This window comes from Felis catus, chromosome B3, assembly GCF_018350175.1.
Source record: "Felis catus isolate Fca126 chromosome B3, F.catus_Fca126_mat1.0, whole genome shotgun sequence".
Lineage (NCBI taxonomy): Eukaryota > Metazoa > Chordata > Mammalia > Carnivora > Felidae > Felis > Felis catus.
In genome coordinates, this window is record NC_058373.1 from 116848168 (window position 1) to 116873608 (window position 25441).

A 25441-nucleotide genomic window follows, 5' to 3' on the forward strand; every position below is an offset into this window, starting at 1 on the left:
GGTCTTGATCTCTCTTTTATCAAAACACATTACCGAGAAGTAGGGATGAGCTGGTGTCCCAAGACCCCACTGGTCCCTGACCCCGCCGTGGCTGCCCCACACACATAGCCCTCTCCTGAGCCTGTATCCTCATGAGAGCACCGCTGTGTGGCTGGTATTTCTCTGAGTCTGTGTGGCGATAACAGGAGGAGCATGGGAGCTCTGCCTCTTTTCCTAGCTTCTCATCCCGTTCCTCCAAGGGCCTTACCTGAGCATTCTCGGTGTCCTTTTGTGCACCATTTGGTACTACCTAGAGGAGCCATTACCAGCGAGTTCTCTTGCCATTACCTGTCAGACTGATGATATGCTCAGGGGTATCTGGTTATAATTCCAGCATCCCTTTTTCTCACATTGAAGGAGAGTATTAATTTTGAATCTGTTTCCATTGCTCTTAGTATAGTATCCACTAATTTTGGCACTTTATTATTAGCAGCCAACTGTTTTTCAACTGATACAGACCCACCATTAGTGGAACCCCTGGCGTAGGCAGCTGACGTCACTATTGGCCCTTCTTCTTCTTCTTCCTTCTTCTTCTTTGCAATGTCTATTTATTTTGAAAGAGAGAGACTGAGCAGGAGATGGGCAGAGAGAGAGGGAGAGAAAGAATCCCAAGCAGGCTCTGCACTGACAGTGTGGGGCTCAAACCCACAGACCGTGGGATCACGACCTGCGCCGAAATCAAGAGTCAGACGCTTAACCGGCTGAGCCACCCAGGTGCCCCACTGTGGGCCCTTAATCTGAACCCACCCGCACTGCTGATGTTCTCCTTCATTCCACAAACATGTATTAAGCAGTCAGAGCTGTAAAGATAAGGAAGTCTCAGTCCTGCCCCTTAAGAAGCAAATCTAGTTGTGGAGATAGACACACATAAAACTGTGCTAAAGGTTGTGCTATGTAATGGTGCAAAGAACAGACCATGTGGGACTCAAGGAGGTTCTAATTAATCTGTGAATTCAGGGATATGATGTTGGAATGAAGCCTCAGAGAAAAAGGACATTATGTAAGAAAGGGGAAAGAGAGGCAGAGAGGGCAAGATGAGTAAAGGTATGCATTTGGTAGCTGAGTTTGAGAATAGGGGCACACTGAATGTGTCTAGAATGTAGGGTGCAGGGAGACAGGAAGAGGGCATGGAGAGGGGAAGGGACTTGAACAAGACGGTCCAAGGCCTGGAAGAGGGGGCCAGACATTCGGTGGTCTATTCTGTAGGCAAAGGGAAGCTATGGAGAAGCATGTGGGATGGCTTCAGATGGGGTGAGCAGAGCCTAGACTTTGAAGACCAGTTAGGGCCCAGGTGTGCTGATCCAGGCTAGAGATGAGGGAGTTTGGAGGACAATCAGCAGGTTGAAGACCAGTTAACTTCTTAGTCTGTGTGTTGTCCAGACCAGCACCCAGGGTGCCTGACACACAGCTTCTACTCATCAAAAGTTGAACTTAATTAGAGGAGTTGACATGGAAGATGAGGAAAGGGACGGGGGAGATGGTTTCAAGGTGTTCAGCCTGAGATAACAAATACAGGAGGAGCAGGTTTCGAGGGCTGGGCGGGGGAATGGAAAAACCTGTTAGGTTTGATGAGGTTTAATTTGAGCTGCTATCGAGGCTGTTCAGTGGAGATGTCTAGGAGACAGCTGGAGATTCTGGGTTTGTGGCAGAGCGGAGAGATCTGGATTCTCAAGTCAGACCCGCCTCTTGGGTATAGAAGGATTTGAGAGTTATAATTTCAGCATCTGTCCTCATCCTTTCTCTGTGAGAAAAGCTTCTCGTTGGGATTCTGTTAACCCCTCTGTCAACTTCCCGAACCTGAAACCCTATTCTGCCCTGCTCCAGAAGGCACACAGGTTCGCTGTTGGAAAATTCTGGGTTTCAGTGGATCGGGTTCCATCGCCAGGCTTCAGAACTTTAGTTTGGGGAAAAAGATGGCTTTTGATGTGAAAGCATTGACCGTGCAGACCCATTGCAAGCTGTCCTGGTAAGAAAAGAAAACCCGGCCTGCTCTGGGGGACGCGAGTCTTTTAACACTGAGCGGTGGATTTACAACCAAGAGGCTTGGCTTACCGAACGAGTGACTTCGATTCCTCTCACTCCGCTCTTGCACAGAAGTGACCTGCCCTGCCACAGGAGTCGAGGGATTTGTGCCAGCGTTCCCTCTGAACCAAAACATCAGTAGGAAGATGTAGGTTACCCCCAGTCACAGGTGCCAGCTTCACTTACTGATGTCCCCGGGGTTGCCCTATTATCTGCTGGAACAGAGGAGGCAAAGGACAAAGTCTGTGTCTGTCCTGATGACAGAGCTCTGGTTTCTGTCCCCAGAGCCAGTCAGCAGGGTGACCATCTGCAGAGCACACACCTCTGCTGGGACATCGCAGAAGTTCAACAACTGACGTTCTAGGCATTTTTGTTGTTGTTGTTGGAGGTTTTTATATGGTGATGCTCAGCCACATTTACAAATACCAAATAGCAAAATCTGAATATTCATTCCAGACTTGGAGTAACAACACCCCAAGACAAAGACGCGGAGAACGCACCGGTCTCAGTGTGGTCCTTGACTCTGGGAGAACCAGTGTGAAAAATTGGAATTAATTGCTATGTTAATGTCACTGGGGCTCAGTTATCCTCTGCACTGCCATTCTAGGACACTGCACGATCAATTCAACCCAATGAATTTTGGCAGCTTTTGGAAACATACATGTTGTTTTTCTCCCATTATTTTTGATGTCCCCTCACCCCACACCACCCCCCCCCCACCTTCAAAGCCATTTTCCAGCTGTTCCTAAGGGAGTAGTTTTATGGAGAAGTTTCTTTTGTAGGCTTCCAGCTGGCCTCATTTTCACTATCTCCATGAAGTCGCTTTCTCTGTCGCATTGGTAGGATATTATCCATGGTGCATTGCCTTGGGACTTCCCCTTGGACTGACTGCATATTTTTGGTTTGCTCTCGCAGGCTGTCTCCTGGCTCAGACATCTACGTGACGGTCTCCTCCATGGCCCTCGCGAGGTCCCAGCAGTGCCGGAACTCCCCTAGCAACCTGTCTTCATCCAGCGAGACGGGCTCTGGCGGAGGCACTTACCGGCAGAAGTCCATGCCCGAAGGGTAGGTGTGCCCTTGCACCTCCACACGCCCCCTGCCCCCCATCGCTGCCTTTCACCTGTGACTCAGACGTGCCTTGACCCATCTACAAAGGAGGAGCCAAAGGGGGAATGCGGTCAATATTTCAGATAGAAGATGTTTTAATGTCTGCTTCAAACCACTTCTCAGGAAGTGGTTTCTTCATCCTTCTCTAGCCTCCGAGGCCCCCGAAACAAAGAAATCAGACTGCATCACTTTCTGCAGTCGCGTGCACTGTCCTAGTCTTACGGCACAGATTTTGTCACTTCCTCTGAAGCACACTCGGGAGCGTGCTTCTTGCACTGGCTGGAGTTTGTGTGGCTGTTAGAGTAGGGGGAACCATCATCCTGTTCGAAACTTAAAATTATTTTTCTCACACTTTCAAAGGCTTCTGCAATCTCGGCCTGTGGTTGGTTGTTGTTTCTCATCTCTTTCGAAAACACGAAACACCCAAAGGTAACTGTTTGCCTTTGACAAGACATACAGACTGAAGGCTAAATGTACCTGATTTGAGAGGCTACTAAAAAGAAAGGAAAACAAAAACAAAAACAGACCCCAACCGACTAGAAGTTGGGAAGTAATTAGCAGCAAAATGTTACGTGACCCACACATGCCACCTTTGCCCAGAGCAAGAGTCAAAGAACTGTCAGAGACTTCCTGCTGGGGTGTCTCTCTGGGGAGGTTGATGGAGAACTCAAAACCATTTGAAAATCAAATGTGAGGCATTTATAAAAACCCATGTTTCTATTCTGAGTTTTCCCCCAAATACATTTTTAACGAACGCACACATGATTTGGTTACTTTTTTGAGATTTTTCCATGTTACAAAATAGTTAGGCTTACTAAGAATACCTTCATAATGGGTATTTTTTTTATCCTATAGCATTTTGTTGGTTTTTACAGCTATTAAGTGTGATTTTTTTTGTTGTTGATGCTAAATACTTATATTAGAAGAAAGTAGGTAATAAAACCACTACACAATATGCTTGCCCCTCCTGCATCGCGGGGTCCTCCGCAAGATTCCCTGGGTAGTGTATCTAAAATGCACATGTCTTCTCTTATTTACTTCAGTGACAATTAGAAAAAAAAATGAATCTCTTATTCATGAGTTCCTGCAAAAGGTTTTATGAGTTAAGTATTATTATCATTACCATACCGCACGTCCTAACCAATTATTCCTTGTTTCAATTAGTAGAATTTAAATGGCCTGCTTTTCCTTCAAAAATAAGAACCCGCTGCAACTTTAGTGTTAGTACAACAATAAAATATAAATGAGCTCACAACAACAACAAAAGCAGTTTTCTTATGACTGGGGTACGCTTTAAACGTATACCAAAAATGTAAGCCGAAACCTTAGTGTTTTGGTGAATATTAAATGTCAGGAACATGGTTCCAGTGCCCACCCTACACATTGTTTTCAGTAAGGTGGTAATTCTTCAACCTGATGTGTGACACTAACCCGACTGTAGGTGGTGGTGAGGAATTTTCCCTTGTTTGTGAGGTTACCCATGATATTTGCCATACTGTATAACATCTTTTTTACCTGGGGTGATCTTTGACGAGAAGGTAATGATACGGTTCTTTAGTCTGGATCCCCGGCAGTTTTTGCATATATCAGTGACCCAAGAGACTGTCCATTGTCTGATTCACATGCACTGCCCGTGGGCCAGGTTGGATTCTAAAGTCACTCTTATCAAGAGAAAGATGATCACATCTACTCTACAACTTAGCCCAGTAAAAATAGGGGTGTACGAGTTGACCATGAGGCAGGAGTGTATGTAGCCTGCTGCAAACCCATTAATACTAAACTTCAAGAAGCAAGCTCAGAAGCGTGGAGTAACACCAGTACATCAGATCAGTACACAGTGGTTGCCCACAAGTGTGATCTGCTCACTTGTCCTCTTCCCTCCGCTTCCGTGGGCCCAGTGTCTGCCTGTGTGCAGGGCGTGCCTGCCCACTCCCTGGTGTGGGGGTACTGAGACCACCCAGATCAGCTGAGAGGTAACAGGGTGACTAGTAATGCCCACTGCACTTGCATGTGGGGGAGAAAGCACCTGCACCAGTTTGGTATGGAAACGAGAGATAGGTAGGAAACAACACTGTTGAAAAGACATAGGGTCTATTCTACCATCCTTGGAGATGTATTTTCGGGCCACACGCTCTGAGCAATGTTGATGAGGCAGATCGTGGCAGAGGGAGGGATGACCTGGGTAAATGGAAGAGCTTGGAGATCACGGTGGGAAGCATAACTGAGGATGTACAGCCTGAAGGCGAGAAGCAGAGACAGAGGTAGGCAGGCCACTACAGCTTTCTTCCAGCACTCTTACATGGGGGAGGAAGCTTGTCCATGAAGGCACCTGAGACCAGTAAAAGTTGTAGAGAAGAAGTTTCCAGCCCATGATGAGGACAGGCTGTGAGCCTGCTCTGGAGAGCCATGGACCAGCTCGTGAGTTAGAGTTCGTGGTCACTGAATGTGCCTCAAGTATCAGCCAGATGATACATGCTTTTCAAGGCAGGATTTAAGGACAGCCTTACTTTGTCATTCGTTTAAAACCAGACAGCCAGATTTAAAAAAATAATAATAATAGGGGCGCCTGGGTGGTTCAGTCAGGTAAGCTTCCAACTTAGGCTCAGGTCATGATCTTGTGGTTCGTGAGTTCGAGCCCCACGTCGGGCTCAGAGCCTGGAGACTGCTTCTGATTCTGTGTCCCCCTCTCTCTCTGCCCCTCCTCTGCTCGTGCTCTCTCTCTCTCTCAAAAATAAACATTAAATAAATACATACATACATACATACAACCAGATGGCCAGAAAAGCATTTGACTTTAAATCCAGAGGTTTTAAGAGTTGTCTTTAGTTTCCACTGCTACCAAAAAGGAAGAACAAGATTAGAATTCATATTTAACTTTTATCTCTGTGCTTTTGTGGACATGTCTTCATTTATTGAAAATTTAGAATAAAATCATAGGGCCAGTTGGAAGATATGAGCTTAATAAGGACCCTACTTAGGGAGGAGATGGCAAAGATCATAATTAGTGACTCGTCCCCACCACCCTTTGCTGTTATTGTTAATGAAAATAAGCATTATTGCATCAAATAATAAATACATACAAAGATGCAAACAGTTCTAGCCATTTTCTTCCAGCTTACAGGAAAGGCAGAACTGAAATCCACACACAGTCTTTGTAGGAACCACTCCTCCCCCCCTTTTTTTATTAAATGAGCACCTTTTGCTGAAATTTTCATAAATCAAGTTTCTTGTTTAACATAATGGAGGTAACTTTGTTTAGCAAGGCTTATGACTGAGTCTGTAAACAATGGTCATTGTGCAGAAGTAGCTAGGAGGAGGTTATAGCGGGTTAATGTTACAGCCTTCTCTGCTTCGCAAATGCTTTTATATAGGTCCTTCTCCCCAGATCCATATAATGGAACTGCCATTTAACAAATAAATCGAGACTTTGGGTGGGGGGCTGGAACTCAGATCCAGGCCTCCCTCCTCCTTGTCTCTTTCTCTTACAGTGTATAACTTGCTAGTTCTCTCCATGTGTTTATCAGTCTGTGGCAAATAAGACACGTATTGTGAGCATCCGTCATTCCAGGCTGTTAATCTTCTATCATATTGATTACTCATAAGCTCATTAGTAACCACACACAAATTTATAAATGTCCACGTAAGTCCTTGAATTTTACATTCTCAGCCTTTTTTCCTGGGCTCAGTCGGTATTTACTTTGCCGATATTGCTAATCAAGGCATATGCTTTAATTAGGCACATATTATTATTCTGCACAGGGCAAAATAAAACTGGCTCATGAAATAGTTAACTGTTCTTTCCAGAAATAGACATTTGCCTTTATGTATGCCAGTTTACCTACTTCCAAATTGCCCTTCCCAAAAGGCAATTTAAAATAGATACAATTCAGAAGTGGTCACTCTGTAACGTAAACGATAGTCGTCTTTGTCTTTCAGACCTTAGAGCAAATGCTCAGAAAATACTTGTTCCAGGAATGAATGACTTAGTGACTTAGCAGCTCACTGAGTTCAGAGAAACCCCTGACATATTCCACTTAGAAGATGTCCACGGAACATTAGGACTGGGAAGCCTTTCCCTTGCCTGTGAATGACAGTCCAAGCTTGGCTACACGTGGGCTAGAAAATTTGGGTTTCCTATTCTATATTTCTTAGGTTAGCTCGATGCTAACGTCTCCTGCCCTTGTTTGCAGTGTATATACCGAGCATACGTACCTTTCTTAAACAGAGTGATGTATGTTGACCGTAACACACACGGCTCCGGCCCCTGAGTACGCGTGCATAAGCCTGAGTGTACAAATGCCAACACGTAAGCAAAACTGGTAGTGCCTGTCACTAGAATTCAGTTCATTACACCCAGGACTGTCTTCCCCTGATGGCTGAGGTCCCTGATGTCGTCTTTGCCTTTGTTTGGGGGAATTGCCACAGGTTTGGAGTAAGCCGCAGATCCCCAGCCTCCATCGACAGGCAGAACACCCAGTCAGATATTGGTGGCAGCGGGAAATCTACACCCAGCTGGCAAAGAAGTGAGGATAGCATTGCTGACCAGATGGGTAAGTGACTAACTCCTCCAAGAAGCAAGTTGCTATTACACCGAGGCGACTTTGGCCACCTCTTGATGACGTCCTTAAAGCATTCCGTGGTAGAAGACAGCCTTGGTTAACAAATGTGATTGAGAACTAAGTGTCAGTTCGATTATGTATAAGTGAGGGCAGCAAATAAGATGTGAGAGGAAAGTCTAGGAATTCTAAGTGGCCCCCAGTTTAAAAATAGAAAGGACATAAGAATTACTTTCAGCACCGAGATTAAAATGCCAGACTGCCAAACCACATGTGTCCTAAGCATCTCCCTCGACCCTTGCTTGTTTGTTTGTTTTCGCCTAGTATAAGTGCCCTTAGAGACTCGTTGGTATTCTTGATGTCAAGTTAAAAAAAAAAAAAAAAAAAACTGTACCAAGTGGGAAAGAGATGGAATTGTTGTTCAGTCACATATGTAGCTTGGTTAGGATCTCTCTCCTCCCTCCTGTGGTATCCACCACCCCACCCCGCCCGGTCTCTGCTATTAAGCTGTCAGCTGAGGACATGTCTTAGCAGCATAAAACAGCTGGATGGGAAAGATGTGCATTAGTGAGGCTTCATTTGGATTTCTGGCACAGCCCTTTCTCTCCCTACATGCAGTTGTTCTACGGGGACACTGGAACACTAGTTGCTGCAACAAAATTTTCCCATGAAATAAGACTGAGTTTCAAAACAGTAGCCAGGGAGTTAGCCTCAGTACAGCTGGTACATCAGGGACTTGAATCTAGACCGTTGGGTGGGCTTTTTTCCCCCCTTTATCTTATCTCTAGTAGCATTACCATCAGTGTGGGGTAAAAAGAAGTGAATTTCAGGGCTGAAAAGGGTAAACTTTTAAGGCAAAGACCCATCTTTTTATCTTTGCAAACACATTGTTTGTTCTGTTTTAATGACTATTCCCCGTAAATACACTGACCGTCATCGTCATCGTAGAAAGGAATGAAGACATATTTAGCTAAGATAGGAACTGAGGAAGAGAAATGTAATTCTCAGGTTCTGAGATCTGCTTTGTTCCAGTAACTTCAGTGAGATGTGCCTTGTTACTGAAGCCATCTGTCATTACCCACTCTCACGGCACCCACCCCCACCACACAAAACCTGAGCATTTTCCGATCTGCTGCTCCGCTCTTGACAGAATGTTTTTAATCCCATATGTTTTGATACTGTTGAGATGGTAACGACACATGTGGAAAGGATCCCTGCTTCAACATGACTTTAGCAGCTTTTTTTGGCTCCTAGTGCAGGCTTTGAACAAAGCTGCCAGCAAGCCCTTTGTGCAACGTTCAGTGCCACACTTCCCACTCATGTGAAGTCATATGGGGAATGAAAAGGTATCTTGGGACTGGAAAGGGTAATTATGAGGCTCGTCCTAGACCTGTATTCATTCGCTCACATAAACCTCCCTCCAGTCTTTTCTTCCTTGCATCTACTTTGTTTTGGTGGCATCCCACTCTTAATAGATAAGGCTCTGAAATTAATATCAGTGAATCTAATGAATCTTTTCAACACATTGTTCCATCCTGTTAGTAAGATTTGACTGTGGTAAGATACCCCAGAACCTGCCAGAGAAACCTTTACACCAACTGGTGGCCTTTCACCGTCCAATACCGAAGGCTTCCAATAAAATGTTAGAATAAATTTTTTCTAATTTTTTACGTTCCACGATTCCAGAGGAATAACCTAGCTTTCTCGAATTGGCACGTCAGATGGAATCTGGGGCTTGGTTGGTATAACCCATGCCAGGGAGAAATCAAGAAAAACAATTATTCTGTTCTCATTACTCAGCGTACTCTATTGAGTGTATAAAGGGCCGACCTTGTAAGAACAAAATGCCGTAACGACTTTCAGGTCACTGATTGAAAAGGCTGAGGAGATTCTCATTTGCTAGCAGACCTACCTGTCTTTGTACATCAGTGTGTTACAAACTGGTACCCCAGTGGAGAGGAGGAGTTGAGCTTAATTGGCACACCCATCTCAGTAGATTTCATTTCTCTGCCTCTGCTTTTGGAAATGGTTGAGAGTCAGAGTCATAGAGTATGTTGCCCAGTCCTTTACGTTTAGCAATGGTGCTGCAGAAGTCCAGAATTGTTGCTGTTAGCTACCGGTGTGTTAAAGCAGCTAAATCGCTTAGCCTTTACCTTTGGAACCCCATCTTGAACGCCAGCTTGGAGTCCAAAAGGAAGCAATTGTCTTAAGTAAACTAGTTGCTGTGTGTCTTTTCTGTTGTGCTTAGCTTACAGTTATAGAGGACCTCAGGATTTCAATTCTTTTGTCCTCGAGCAGCATGAATATACAGGTAAAATATTTCCAAAGTGTCATGGTAAGTAACACGTGATTGCATCCATGCCTGTCTAGGTAATGTAGACCAAGCTAGGTTAGCCACACTTTGCAATGAATGAATTTCATAAATTGAATCCATATATTCTCGACTTTCCCCCAGAACCAAAAGTTGATTCCTAACTTTGCCGCGTTGTTCATGGCCTTTGGTTTGGTGGTACTTGGCTATGCTAATGTGTATGACGTGACACACTGTCACCAGCTGCAAGCTTTACCCATCAGCCACTTAGTTTCTGACATGCTGTCTATCGTGTAAACTCTCAACAAGCTTATCGCTGAAATTCAGAGTTTGCTGGTCAGTGACCTGAGAAATGCAATGGCAAGCCGTCTTCATTTGTCAACATGTGCTTGTACCTATTTAGTGCCCGCACCGTAATGTCCTGTGCTGTATTCCAGAGCCAACGTGCCATCTCCCAGCAGTATCAAAGGTACTGCCAGCTTTCCGAGAGAGCCCCAGTGGGAGATTAATGCGGCAGGATCCTGTGGTCCATTTGTCTCCAAACAAACAAGGGCATGTAAGTTAACCGTCAAACGCTAAAAATGATAAGCTTCCTAGCGATGTGCCTTTTGTGCAGTGTGAAAATGGCTGTTTTCACAGTGTGCTTTGCTGTTTCTTCCACATGGTCAGAGAAGAAGTCACGTGACCCTGGTTGGGCGATGGGTGTTTGCAGTCATGGCCCTGGAATTTCTGTTGCCAGGGGCCCTAAGGTTGCTTTGAGATTAACTCAAATTCCTCTTTGGAATGCACCTGCCACCCCCACAGACCTGGATGGAAGGCCATGTGATGCAGCACAAGCAGTCCTGAAATGTTGGGAACAGAAATGTGCTAAAAGTAGATTTTATTGAGGTACATGGGTGGTTCAGTCGGTTAAGCGTCAAACTTCAGCTCAGGTCATGATCTCGAGGTTCTTGAGTTCGAGCCCCACGTCGGGCTCTCTGCTGTCAGTGCAGAGCCCGCTTCAGATTCTTTGTTCCCCCCTTTCTCTGCCCCTCCCCGCTTGCGTGCACACACATGGTCTCTTTCTCTCTCAAAAATGAATAAACATTTTAGAAAATTAAAAAGAAATGAAAGTGGGTTTTATTTGCTTACACAGTTGCATGCATGAGATCTGTTTGGAACATCAGTCAAGGGGATGAATAGCTTCCTGACAGCTGCCCGTCCTGCTTCTCTGGTCCTGCACACTTACACACATTTTTGTTTTACCATAGTTCTTCTTAATTCCTTATTACTTATGGGTGGAATTAAGAATAAGAGGTTTTGCTCATGTAAGTTTTGCCTTAGTAAAATGAATATGGAACTAAAGAAACAGCACATGCCTGTGCGTGGGCAAGCGCCCTGCACTGGGCTGTGGGTGAGAGATTTACTGAAGAAATGCGATGTTGTCATCACAACATGTTGTAAGTGATAAATTATCCAGTCTGTCAATTTCCTTTCCTTCATTAGCACCTTTATATTGATGACATGGTAAAATAATATTTTGGATAGATTAGGTTAGATTAAATATACTCTTAAAATTAATTTCACCTGTTTCTTTTTACTTTTTAATTGGCTACTACAAAACTTAACATAACAAATGCGGTTCGTGTCACATTCCTATAGAAATCCGTTCTGTATTTTACACTCTTAGCACATCTCGATTTGGGCTAACCCCATTAAAAGTGCTCACACAGCACAGATCCAGAGCTAAAGAAGTTCCGCCTTACAAACATTAAAAATAAATGAGGGCCAGGGCACCTGGGTGACTCAGTCGGTTGAGTGTCCAACTCTTGATTTTAGGTCAGGTCATGATCTCACAGTTCGTGGGTTCGAGCCCCATGTCGGGCTCTGTGCTGATTGCATGGAGCCTGCTTCGGATTCTCTCTCTTCCCCTCTCCCTGCTCCTCCCCCACGCTCTCTCTCATTCCCTCTGTCTCTCAAAAATAAATAAATAAACATTAAATAAATGAAGACCTCATAACATAAAAGGTCTTGTTGCAAGAAACCAGAGTGGCACCAGTTAGGTAATGGATTGGTGGGTTCTTGTTTAAGAAAGAATCTTTCCCTCTAAAGTGAAATTTCTGTGTCCTCCTCCTGCTCTTTCCGTAGCCAGTGAAGAGCATGTCCCTTTCTCGGCCATCATGCACATGCACCTGCGTGTGTACACACACACACACACACACACACACACACACTCTTGAGCTAGTGTCTACTCTCCTCTTTTCACTTGATCTCCACCAGGTATCTGGACTTCCTGTCTCCCATCTAATTTAAAATATTATTTTATTCAGATATATTTTGAAATCTTATTTCTTTGGTAAATTATAGAACATTCTAAGCAGCTAAGCCACTGTGTAAAGTATAGAGTTTAGGGGCCCTTGGGTGGCTCACTCGGTTAAATGTCTGACTCTTGATTTCGACTCAGGTCATGATCTCATAGTTTATGAAATCGAGTCCTGCATGGGGCTCTGCGCTCACAACACGGAGCCTGCTTGGGATTCTCTGTCTCTCTCTCTCTCTCTGTCTCTCTCTCCCTCTCTCTCTGTCTCTCCCTCTCCTTCTCCCTCTCCCTCTCTCTCTCTCTGCCTCTCCTTCTCCCTCTCCCTCTCTCTCTCTCTCTCAAAATAAATAAACATTAAAGAAAAACTAAAGTATACAATTTAGTGGTTTTTTACTATATTCACAAAGCTGTGCAACCACCACCACAGTCTAACTGCGCAACGCTTTCATCCACCCCAAAAAGAAATCCTGTGTCCTCAGGCAGTTACCCAGGCTCTTCCCATGCCCTCCATGCTGTCGACAGCCACTCATCCACTTTCTGTCTCTGATGATGTGCCTGTTCTGGGCATCTCATGAATGGAAACATACGCTATTTGGCCTTTTGTGTCTGGTTTGTTTCATTCAGCATAACGTTTTTGAGGTTCACCTATGTTCTGGTATGTGTTCGTACTTCATTTCTTTCTATGATAATATCCCATTGTATGCATATACATTTTTTACCCACCAGGTGATGGACATGTGGGTTGCTTCTATATTTTGGCTATTATGAATAATGCTCTGTAAATACTCATTTAGAAGGTTTTTTGTGATGTGTTTTCATCTCTCGAGTAGATACTAAGAATGGAGCTGTGATTGTTTTCCCACAGCAGCTGCCCCATTTTACATTCCCACCAACCGTGCCAACCCTCACTGCTGTCTGCCTTTTTGGTTAGAACATCCTAGTATCTGAAGTGTTATCTCATTGTGGTGTTGATTTGCATTTCTCCAGGAACTAATGATGTTGAGCATCTTTTTTTTTTTTAATTTATTTAATGTTCGTTTATTTTTGAGAGAGACAGAGTGTGAGCGGGGGAGGGACAGAGAGAGAAGGAGACACAGAATCTGAAGCAGACTCCGGGCTCTGAGCTTTCAGTACAGAGCCTGACGCGGGACTAGAACTCACAAACCGTGAGATCATGATCTGAGCCGAGGTCGGACGCTTAACCAACTCAGCCACCCAGGCACCATGTTATTGAGTATCTTTTTCTGTGTTTGTTGGCCATTTGATATCTTCTTTGGAGAAATGTCTATTCAAATCCTTTGCCCGTCTTTTAATTGGGTTTCTTGAAGCACAAAAGTTTTTAGTTTTCGTGAGATCCAATTAATTTTTTAAAAATCTTTCGTGGTTTTGGTGTCATTCATATCCAAGAAACCATCGCATAAACAGGTCTTGAAGATGTATACTTATGTTTTCTTCTAAGAGTCTTACAGTTTTAGCTCATACACTTAAGCCTTTGATCTTTTGAGTTTATTTTTCTGTGCAATAAGGACCCATCTTTATACTTTGTTTTTTGCATGCAGATATCCAGTTGTCCAAGCACCATCATTTCCTTTCCCTACCACGCACCCTGCTCACCCCTTGAATTGACGTAGCATAAATCGTATCTCCAAGCACTCCTTAGAAAGCTGGCTCCTACACAGACGCCAGTAGGGGGAAGGAAAAGGAGATCTCTTTACAAATGAGCCTCATATTTTGCCTTACATTTACTCTGATTGGTAGGACTTTTGGAATCCAGCATAACTTCTGATTAAAGTGATCTCCATGTTATTGATAGTACTTAGCCTAAGCGAATTGAAAAATGGGTTCTAAATCTAAACGTGGCCTGTTTCCGGCACTCTTTGCCATGAACACTCTGAATAGGTTCTTCCAGGCCCCTCCTGTATTTGGCTTGTTATCACTGGAATTTTTGTGCCGTGAGAACCCCATAACCAGAAACATGCCACAGGGCCATTCTCCCGTTGTTTCTTCCCAGTGTTCAAGAAGCAGAGCCTATGCCTAAGGCAGTCTTACTTCCCTTGCAGTCTGACAGCCACTACTCAAGCCACTCCAGCAGCAATACCCTCTCCAGCAACGCGTCAAGTGCCCACAGCGACGAGAAGTGGTACGATGGGGACCGCACGGAGTCTGAGCTCAACAGCTACAACTACCTGCAAGGCACCTCCGCCGACAGTGGCATCGACACCACCTCCTATGGTCCCAGCCACGGCAGCACGGCCTCCCTGGGGGCTGCCACGTCGTCCCCTCGCTCAGGGCCCAGCAAAGAGAAAGTGGCGCCCCTGTGGCATAGTTCCAGTGAAGTGATCTCCATGGCAGATCGGACTTTAGAGACAGACGGCCTCGGCATGGACCGGAAAACAGAGTCCTCCCTGAGCCTGGACATCCACGGCAAGAGCCCAGCGGGCTCAAACCCTCTGACAAGGGAGAACAGCACTTTCAGTATAAATGACGCTGCTTCCCACACAAGGTAACTGCCCTCCCCTACCGCCTCTGGCCTTCCCAGCCCACTCCCGAATCGAGTTTCCAGCCTCATCTCACTTTGCTTCACTCAGTAGAGTATAAAGGAGGGGTTTTCTGTGCAGTGACCGCTATTTTTACATATGCCTTTTATTTGCCACCAAAATATTTTATTCCTACAACCCTAATGCATCATTCTTAACTGAGAAAAGTATACGGATTTACTCTTTGTAAAGTTGTATTTGACCTCATAAAAATTATCCTGTGTACCAGAATTAGAGAAGAATTTTATAATTCAGGCTTTCAGGTAGTGATAGAGAACGTCTATCAGTCAAACAGTCTTTTGAACACTGGAAGAAAATCTTGAGCATATTTTTAGAAGAAAGGGGTCTTTTCTAAGATGAACCTGGTGTTATTGATGATGCCCAGCCCATCCTTCACACTGCCTGTCAGAGAACATCACTTAGCCAGTGTTTGCAGGGGAATCCTTTTCCAGGAATTGCCTCCTGCCAGTGATATGTTGAGGGTTGGGGGAGGGGAGTCCAGTAGAAAAGTGTAGCTAAAATTAGACATCCCGTGTATTTGGAGCAGGAAAGCACACATTCTCCTGTATCCTTAGATACAAAAATAAATAGGCAAAATAAATACCATTTTTCATTTCCTCTTTTGGATTTGAGCCCCAAATCCAAAATATGACAAGATTCTCCCTTTGAAGGAGGAAATATTCCAACACTGTCTTTTTGGGCCTGTTGATCTCTGTGGTGGTTTCTCCTTTTACGTCTCATCCTTGGCTGTCATTGATCAGTTTGCACGACAGCACCTGACCTTGCTGCCTTCTGGGCCTCCTTTTATTATTATGCCCTGAAGAAAAACAGCGAAGAAGCTAGATTTAGTTTTACTGTTCAAATGGGAATCTAGGCACATAATCTGCCAGTAAACCCCAGATAATCTTAATGACAGAGGATGTCCTGGATTTAATTTGGATTTGTTTAAGTCGACCAGTTAAATTTCAGTTCTCTCATTGTGTCTATATTGTTAGTGATAAGATTCCTGACCTTTGCATCTGAAAATGTCCGTTTGGCCCTATGGTGTGAAGCATTGCACAGGTTTTTGTTCTGTTTACCACATGGCAGGCCTGGAAACTACTTGACCCCAAACAGAAAGGGAGTTGGGAAGCAGTCTTGATGCATTAAGTATTTGGGAAAGTAGAACAGAAAGCTGGACGTCAAATACCATAATAATGTAATGTGGACCTAGAATCACATGACCAATAATTACAACAGTCACTCACTGTTTCGGGCATGCCTCACCATCTCATCGGCTGCTCCTGTGCACACACTCCGACTGTTTTTCAGTTCCAGATAGTTTCTGTGTCATTTCTAGGTTTAGCTTGACTTCTGCCTTTTTGGTGTTCTGTTCTTTATTTCGAAGAGAGGATATCTTTTCTTTTTAACAATGTTTTAAAGTTTATTTATTTTGAGAGAGAAAGTGGGGGAGAGGGACAGAGGGAGAGGGAGAGGGAGAGGGAGGGAGGAAGGGAGGGAGAGAGAGAGAGAGAGAGAGAATCCCAAGCAGGCTGCTCGCTGTCAGCACCCACCCAGCCTGACATGAGACTCAAACCCATGAACCGTGAGACCATGACCTGAGCTGAAACCAAAAGTCAGACACTTAACTGACTGAGCCACCCAGGTACCCCAAAAGGAGGATATCTTTTTACGAATGATAATTCCATTTGGGGATATGGCTCTCTGGTCTAATTTGTTGGCAGAAGAAAGATTATAGAGGTCTTGCCTAGAATAGCATCACCATGTAGTAAGGTTGAAAAGCGCTGGGCAAGACGTCAGCTGTGCCCTCTGACAAATCCCAGGGGCTCTACAGACAGACACACACACACACACTCTCTCTGTCTTTCTCTCTCTGTCTCTGTCTCTCTCTCCCCTCCCCCTTCCCCCAAAAAAGTAGGCACCTGGGCTTGCATTATCTGATTGTGCTGACTGGGGCTGCCCGAAGGCCCCAAAGCATTATCTGTTTTCTGCTTCAAACTGACCATGCAGAAATCATTTAAATCATCATTTGGAAATAACTTTTCTGTTGAAAGTCAAACTTACTAGAGAAGAGAAGAGAAGAATGTGGCCTTTCAGGGAGGGCACAGGGCTTCCCACCCGCTGATCGGTTGAGTCACATTCATTTCTAGACTCTGGTAAGCGGGATGCTTTGTGACTTGTCTGTTGGTCTTGGCAGAGCAGGCTGGGTAATCAGAGCTTTAGCAGACTTCCTTCTCTGGAGGAAAGGGGGACTTAGCCACCAAATGCACAAAGCTAAAGAAACCAAAATCACTGCAAATTAGAGTGTTTGTGTCCTCAGAAGACAGGAATAGCAATTAATGTGGAGATCTCTTGACAGTGCATAAAAGAGCTTGTACCTGGGACTTGGTGACAAAATCTAAATTACAGTGATTAAGTTCCTCTGCGTATTTCTGGCTGGGCTGTGTTCCTCCCCCCTCTGTCCTCCAGTCTCCCTGTTGATGATTGTGCAGGGTTTTTGTGGCACCCCATGAGAACTGCATTAATGTAAGTTGGTAATTACACCGGGTTGTTATATTTGCATGTCATTAAGAGAAATCATATACACTGATAACTTTCTACATTCGGAAAGTCTATTAATTGCTCTGAAGTGCTGCTTCCTAGAGTATCTATGTACTTTCTATGAAGTTTGGAAATTTAGAGAGAGGGCCCCCCCCCCCTCCCCCGCAATCCCCGCAATGGCTATTTGACTTTCAGCTCTTAAACCACTCAAAAAATGGTTTGTGGTAAGCACAGGAGAGGTGAAGATAGTTTCAGTTTTAAAACACTCTCACCAGCTGAGTTCGTTTTTTTCTTAGAGTTCTGGCCTGGGCAGTAGGCAGTGCTGGTTTCTCTGATGACCAAAGACCTCTTTAGTTAGCGCTGTGTAACTGGTGGTAATGCTGATGTGAGAACTAGATTTAAGAGCACACATTATGGGGGCGCCTGGGTGGCTCAGTCAGTTAAGTGTCCAACTCTTGATCTCAGCTCCAGTCATGATATCATGGCTCACGAGGTGGAGCCCTCCTTGGGGCTCTGCAGTGACAGCACAGAGCCTGCTTGGGACTCTCTCTCTACGCTCTGCCTGCCCCTCCCCAGCTCGTGTGTGCTGTGCTCACTTTCTCTGTCTCTGTCTCTCTCTCAATAAATAAACTTAAGAAAAAGAAAGAGCACACATTATAAAGCTGAAAACCTCATAGTTGCAAATCCACATTTCTTTCCTGACGTCCTGTCCTGACCTGATCGAGTATCCAGGCTCTGTGGCCACCCTCATTCGCCAGCCGTTCTGCCGCTTCCTCTTGATTGCTTAGGCCCCCTCAGAGCTCTGCAGCCGATCAGTACACTGATGTGATGACTTCCTTTTTCCTGCCATCCGGTCCTGGAGGATTTCTCACCCAATATGTTCTTCCCAAACACCTTCGCATATTGTGTGCCACCAGGAGCGTAACAGGAAGGTGCTCGGTACATCTTGGTGATCAAATATGAATAACTTGTTCCTTAAAGATCTCACTTTTTGCCTGAACACTCAAGGCCCCCACTAATAACCCGATTCAAAAATAACATAAATCCTCAATTCCCGACAAATACTGTATGTCAAAGCTCATTGTATAGAAGTGTCACTATTTGCACAGAGCTGTGTGCTCCTATGTACAGATATGTGTATAAGTACCAGTACAGCAGGAACTTGTAGCGAAGTCACTTCTCTGAAAGATTTTCATCTGCAAAACATAACCAAGGAGGACTTTTTAATAGCTTGTATGCAAATAATCGATGTCTAAGTTGGTCAGTGTGTGACGTTCACTAGAAGGGCCAGTTAAAGTCCAGGACAAAGGCCTGCCCACGGTCATCAGTACAGTTCAGTTTCATGAATGTATTTTTTCTGGTTGACTTAACAAGTTGACTGTTCATACCAGAAATGCTGTACATTTCCCGAGAGTAGAGGTAAAGAAGGGCTTCTTACGTTAACTTTACGTCACCCGTCAACGCATGCCTCAGGCTAGCGTAGCACGTTGGACTGTCGATGATCGTGTACCGCTGCATGTGTGTTAGAGCCACTGTGTCTCACCTTGGTCCTCTGCGTCCTGTGTTTGTGGAAAATACGCCTTCTTTGTTCAGAAATTATTCTGCCATCTTTATCTGTAACAGTTCTCTCTTAAGTATCTTCTGCCTGGAATTTTTTGTAATTGCCAACAATTCAGTGCCTCTCATCTACACTTTTTTCTTAAGGTGAGGATGTTCTTTTTCTAAGATTCACGAGCTAGTTCTTCAGAATGTGAAAGTGCAGCCTCTCAGATGACAAACCCAGAGCTTCTCTTCAGCATGTGGTTGGCTCTGCTTGCCTGAGGTTTGTGGATCATTTTCATCGATAATTTTCCGCTCTGTGGTCCGACACAGAGTGGACATTCAGGAGTACATCGCATTTCGCTTTTATAGCAGAACTCCAGGTGATCTGTGCTAAGCTACTGTGCCCCATTTCTTCAGGTTTACCGAGTGGGGGATTATTTTATCCAGAGTGCCGTGGTGTTCAGCTAATCTCAAAGACTGAGAAACAGAGCCACTGTGGCTGAAATGTCAAGTGTACATTGGGAAAATGAGACTTCTGTCAAGTGCAGATGGCAGATTGCTTGGGGCGGCACTCACTGACACAAAGTTTATCATTACTTTGTTCTACGATGCAACTAATTCATTCATCCCATCGATAGGGAAAGCCCAGATTCTGCAAATGCCATTAAATCATAAGACCGAAAAGAATTCTGAAAGAGCAGAGGCCATTCCTTGTCCTTTTCAAACCATCCTACCAGGATGAGAACTTGTCCAACCGCTTCCAAAGGGGGACAGGAGTAAGGTAAGCCCAAGAAGACAGAGCCCATGACCTTTCTGAGCAAGTTCAGTGTTTATCACATCCTGTCCCTCTTCAAAACTTTATCCTGTGTCTGTGTATCTGAAATTCCTCTTGCTGTAACTTAAATACACAATTAAGAGAGGATGAATAGTTTCTCTGAGCTGAGTCTTTTCTAAACATTAGGAAGTTGTTTTGTAATTAAAGCCACCTCAGAGATTTTCAGGGGAAGTGTGTGGGTGCGTTTCCCTCCAGGTGGTTTGAGGCCCACAGGGTTGGTCAGCTTCAAGGAGCCCCACCAACAGCAGGGCCTGGGGACGGGGCTGCAGAGGAATGAGGAGACCACCTATTTGAGAGCAAGAGGAGGTGAGACGCTAACACGGTAGTTCTTAAACTCTAGGGACATGGGAATCCTTTGGGGGGAGTTTGTTAAAATACAGATTTCTGGAGCTCCCGAAGATCTGACAGAAGCCAAGGAATCTTCATTTATATCAATACCTGCAGATGGCCATAGTCCACAGCTGGAGAAACCCTGCTCCAATGGCTTCACCTTCTTGATCTTGACAATATGAAGTTGGATTTCGATGAAGTCATAACAATAGGAATAATTCAGCTGATTCAAGCAGTGGTTCTCCAGCAGTGTGCACACTTAGGGGAGAGTCTGCAAAAATACATTCGCCTAGGCACCTCCTCAGCTCTATCAAATTAGAATCTCTGGGAATAGGGCCCAAGAATGTGTGTTTGGAAAGCCCCCAGGTGATCCTCGTGTGCCTACTTGAAGTTAGAGGCCAAGTGTACCAAAGTGCTCACCTTGCTTCATGCTGTGAGTTGTATACTTTAAAGAAGGAAGAACTACCAATGAATTATTTTTTTTTGCTTTTACCTTTGTTCCCAAATCTAATCAATTGTTAATAGGGCTGTCTTGATTATAACCATCCATGAATAAAAGTGTGCTGCTATTTCACACCTGGGATCTAGTGCCAGCCATCATGTTCACAGATAAAACCAATATCTAGGTCCGTGGTCTTAAGCAATTATCTTTTTAAGAATACACTTGTAAACAGAAGCATACTCTGTAGATTTAATTATTTCTTGCAATAAAAATAAAGCAACGTCCAATTTTAAATACAATATGAATAAAATACAGCCTTCATACATAATTCTTACATTAAAATGAATGGCTAGTTTATTTGACAGTTTCTTTCATCAAATATTGAATGTCTACAATGGCCAGGGACCATTAGGCATGGAGAATATAGCAGTGAAACAAAAATTTCAGCCCTTATGGGGCGTAGATTTAAGTGGGGGAGACAGACTGTGTCAGTAAGGTAAAGAAGTTAAGACAGATGGTGCACCCCGTACGTGCTAAATACCGTATGGAGGTATTTTACTGGGTGTCTAGTGTATTCTGGCATTGTTAGACACACAAAGAAAACTCCCTGCCTTCACAGAGTTTATAATCTAGTTAAAAAAACTTACTGAATGCCTCCCAGGGAAACGGAACTAATGAAATTCACACAGGAAGCAAAGAGCTCCAAAGAACTGGTATATGCTGTATATATTGCTCTCTCTTGGATGTTCCCAAGCCTTTTCCATAACTTCCTTTTCATGCAGTCTGGACCGTATGGTGGAAACGGGCATAGCTAGTTTGTAAAACACGGAGGAATGATTTGTAAATTAATGGACTATACAATTTACTCTTCATTCTCATGGCTAATTATTTCTGTTCTGACCACACATTTGGTCTCTTTGAAAGCCCCAGGGTTTTGCATTCCCATACTATCACATCAAGATACTTGCTGCTGAGAAAGGGAAAATATGGGCGATCCAAATGCACCGATGGTACCGTAGTTCTCAAGTTAGGAGTTAAAGGGCCACAGCATCAGCTGGGAATGAGTCGCAAGTACATATTCCGATGTGCTCCCTCCCCACCCCCAACTCAGAATCTCTGGGGTGGGGCCCTGCAGTATGCATTTTAACATGCCTAGAATGCGAGCACCAGATCTAGTATTTAAAAAACACTTGCACTCGCTGGTAGATGCTGATCAAGGCAAAGCAAGCACATGATTATTCACGATGAGAGGTGTGCACGTTAGACTTTGACTTATTTTTCACTCTGCGGGCATCTGCTTCAGATCATAACCACGGATGAGGCTTGAGACACCCTCACATCTGTGTTACAAGTGCATAGGACTTGGATATACTCAGGTGGGGAAAGTCTGCAAACCAGAGATAAGCTGTTGTCCCTAAGTGAGCAATACATAACCACAAGCCTGTCATCTTGGGGCAAATGACCCCAAACGCTGCACTTTTACTATTTCAGAAACTCCTGCTGACACTGCCTCTGCTCCCGGGTGTTGCTGTTAACCTGAGTCTCTTGTGCTACCGTGTCTGAGCTCATTTGCCTCTGTCTTTATGTCCTTCCCACTTCACCTACCCACTTTTAGTCTGTTTTCCATAACAGAGACACCTACTGTTATTTTGTTCTCATTGATTTAGACATGGCACTCATAGAGGAATTTTGTATTCAAGGTAAAAACTGGGTGAGATTGCATTGTTTTGAAATTTATGTTGCCCTTTGAGGTCTTGTAAGGGTTTTTTTTTGTCTGTTTGTTCATTTGTTTCCTTTCTTTCTTTCCCTTCCTCTCTAGCTACAAAAATCTCAGGGAAAAAGAAAACTTGTTAGAGTAATCAGAATATGGCTGGCCATTTCCTTCTGAAGTTTGAGCCTGATACCTCCTCCTCAGTTACAAAAATAAAAGAGACGGTTAAGTCTGATCTGAAGTGTTAACAAGGCCCAGTTAGTGTGGGAAACCTGCTGGGTCAGCTCTGTCCCCACTCCCACCCCCTCTTTGCCCTGCTTGTGGCCAAGCTTCATGGAATGTAGGGCTTGTACTTTCAGGTCATTGACTTATGTAGTTTTGTGGGTGTGTTCTCGTGGAAGTAGAACATTTATCCCAAAGGAGGCACAGGTCATATGTGTTCATCCGCTTGCATTTTCACAGAGTGAACATGCCCATGGGATCACCACCCAAATCAAGAACTGGAACTTAGCCAACATCCAAACTCCCCCCTCCCCCCACTCTTCTCACTTGCTTTCCCTGGTCATTCCCATCTCTTCCCGAAGGTAAACACAGTCTTGAATCCTAAAATCACACACGCATTTTGCCTATTCTGGGGTTTATATAAATGGAATCCTACCATATGTTTTATTCTGTGTCTTTAAGTCAACATTATGTTGGTGAGATTCACCCATGTGTTGCAGGTAGCATTGCTGTGTTGTATTTACGTCGTGAGAACCTACCACAACTCATGTAGCCATCCCACTATTGCACATTTGGAGTGTTTCCAATTTATGGATGTTACAGATTCGTGTACGTGTCCTTTGGTACACATAACGTGTGCATTTCTTGTGAGTATATACCTAGGAGTGGGGTTGCTGTGTTATATGATACACGTGCAACTCTCGCAGAGACCGAACCAGTTTGTCACAACGACCAGATTGTGGCAAGTAACACTCGCATCGTGTGCTTGTTGCAGTCACTTCACATCCTTTTTAGCACTTGATGTCAGAAGTCTTTTAATTTTAGCCATTCTGGTGGGGGTGTACTGGTTCCCCTTTTGACTTCCATTTGCATTTTCCTCTTAACTGATGATGTCGAGCACCAACATGTATTGGTCTTTTAGATATCCTCTTTTGTGAAATTCCTTTTTCAGATCTTTGCCCATTTTGTCTGTATGGTGGTCTCTCCTATTGATTTTTAGGAGTTCTGTATTCTGGATAGGAGCCCATTGTTGGATCTGTATTTTATACATCTTCTTTTTCTGTGTCTTTTGATGAATAGACGTTCTTACTTTCAATGGAGTTCAGTCTTTTCCTTTATGATCCTTTAAAGAGACTTCTGCCTCTATCATAAAGATGTTCTTCGTGGTATAGTCCGGAATCATTGGATCTGTGTTTCAATACACAAGCCAGCTGGAATTGATGTTTAGGTAAGGTTGCAGGTGGGGGTTCAAGATCGCTTTCATCTGCATGTAGTATCTCCTGTCTCAGCACCGCTAAGATTTGGGGCTTTTGGTTTTGTTCATTTGCTTAGTTTTTAAGTAAGAAACGTTTTTATTTTAGAATAGTTTTTGACTTGCAGAAAAGTTACAAAGCCATACAGAGAGTTCCCACGTCCCCTCACCAGTTTCCCCCATTGTTGTCCTCTGACGTTCCTGTTCCTGTGATACATTTGTTGTAGCTAAGGAGTCAGTATTGGTGCATCGTTATGAAAAGTCCATACTTCATTCAGTTCAGGACCATTGGGTTTTGACCAACAAAGTGCTGTTGGCAAATGCTTTGAGACCCCATCCTGGTCACTAAACCTTCAGTGACAACTTTCATTGTAGTAAGAGCCAGTGCACAAGGGCTCCCTTTGCTCCACATCCTTTTCAACACCTGTTATTTCTTGCCTTTTTGGTAATAGTCATTCTGACAGGTGTGAGGTGATATTTCATTGTGGTTTAGATTTGCATTTCCTAGATAATTAGTGAGGTCGAGCGGCTTTTCACATACTTGTTAGCCATCCATATATCTTCTTTGGAAAAATGTTTATTCAGATTCTATGCCCATTTTTTAAAAAATGTTTATTTTTGAGAGAGAGAGCACGAGCAGGGGAGGAGCAGAGAGAGGGAGAGACACAGAATCTGAAGCAGCCTCGAGGCTCTGAGCTGTCAGCACAGAGCCCAACGTGGGGCTCGAACTCACGGAGTGTGAGGTCATGACCTGAGCCGAAGCCAGACGCTCAACCAACTGAGCCACCCAGGCACCCCTCTATGCCCATTTTTAATCACATTTTTTTTTCTATTGAGTTACAGGAGTTCTTTATGTATTCTGGATATTGTGTCCTTACCAGAAATATGACTTGCATTCATTTTATTGATGGTTTCCTTTGCTGTGTATAGCTTTTTAATTCGAATACTTCCACTTGTTTATTTTTGCTTTTATTGCCTTTGCTTTTGGTGTCAAATCCATAAACATCATTGCCAAGGCCGATGTCAAGGAGCTTATCCCGTGTGGTTTCCTCTAGGAGTTTTATGGTTTCAGATCTTAACGTTCAAGTCTTTAATCCACTTTGAGTTGATTTTTGCATATGGTGTAGGATAGTGATCCGTTTCCATTCCATTGAACAGCTTTCTAGAGAATCAGTCTTAATGCCAGATGCCATGGGGAAGGAAACCTCAGTGTGCCCCTTTGGCCGTGGATGTGGATGTGTGGAGAACTGTATGCCTGATCCAGTGTCGTGTCCCTTCCTCAGCCTGGACCTGGGGAGCATCACCAGGAGCCCTGGTTCTGAGGAAGGCAAGGCAGACAGCCACCGAGACTGCTACACCTGTTAACTGCCAGTTCGCCTGTTACTTGCCTCTTCCAGGCTTCACCGTAGCAAACCTCAGTGTGTTAGCATGTTTCAGAGCATCCCTGACAGTCTTAACTATTTAAGCTTTTTAACCTCAAAGTGCAGACTCAGCCCCGGTGACCGTGTTTCATTTTCACAGCAGACATTTAAATTATAGCGAGAAAACAAGACTGTTTTGGCTAGCCAGCCCATCCCCATTACTGTTTTATGAAATACTCATTGTTCTTTAACCTGGCCATCACTCCTGTCCTGAACGACACTTCGACGGCCGCTGTGCTGACCCCGGGATGCACGCATGCCCACCGGGGTCATT

General features: G+C 44.3%; 1 protein-coding gene across 18 annotated transcripts in view; it reads left to right on the forward strand.

Annotated features, from left to right (window-relative positions):
• The window catches only part of SIPA1L1 (signal induced proliferation associated 1 like 1), a 370694-nt gene that overhangs the window by 320525 nt on the left and 24728 nt on the right, over positions 1-25441 (forward strand). For 16 of the 18 annotated variants that reach the window (XM_045060144.1, XM_045060148.1, XM_045060146.1 and 13 more), the window contains 5 exons: positions 2977-3126; positions 7594-7718; positions 9973-10035; positions 10473-10591; positions 14395-14837. In XM_045060144.1, the coding sequence (XP_044916079.1) occupies positions 2977-3126; positions 7594-7718; positions 9973-10035; positions 10473-10591; positions 14395-14837 (900 nt within the window). The remainder of the gene's footprint in view (positions 1-2976; positions 3127-7593; positions 7719-9972; positions 10036-10472; positions 10592-14394; positions 14838-25441) is intronic. The other 2 variants (XM_045060155.1, XM_045060156.1) reach the window with 1 other exon arrangement.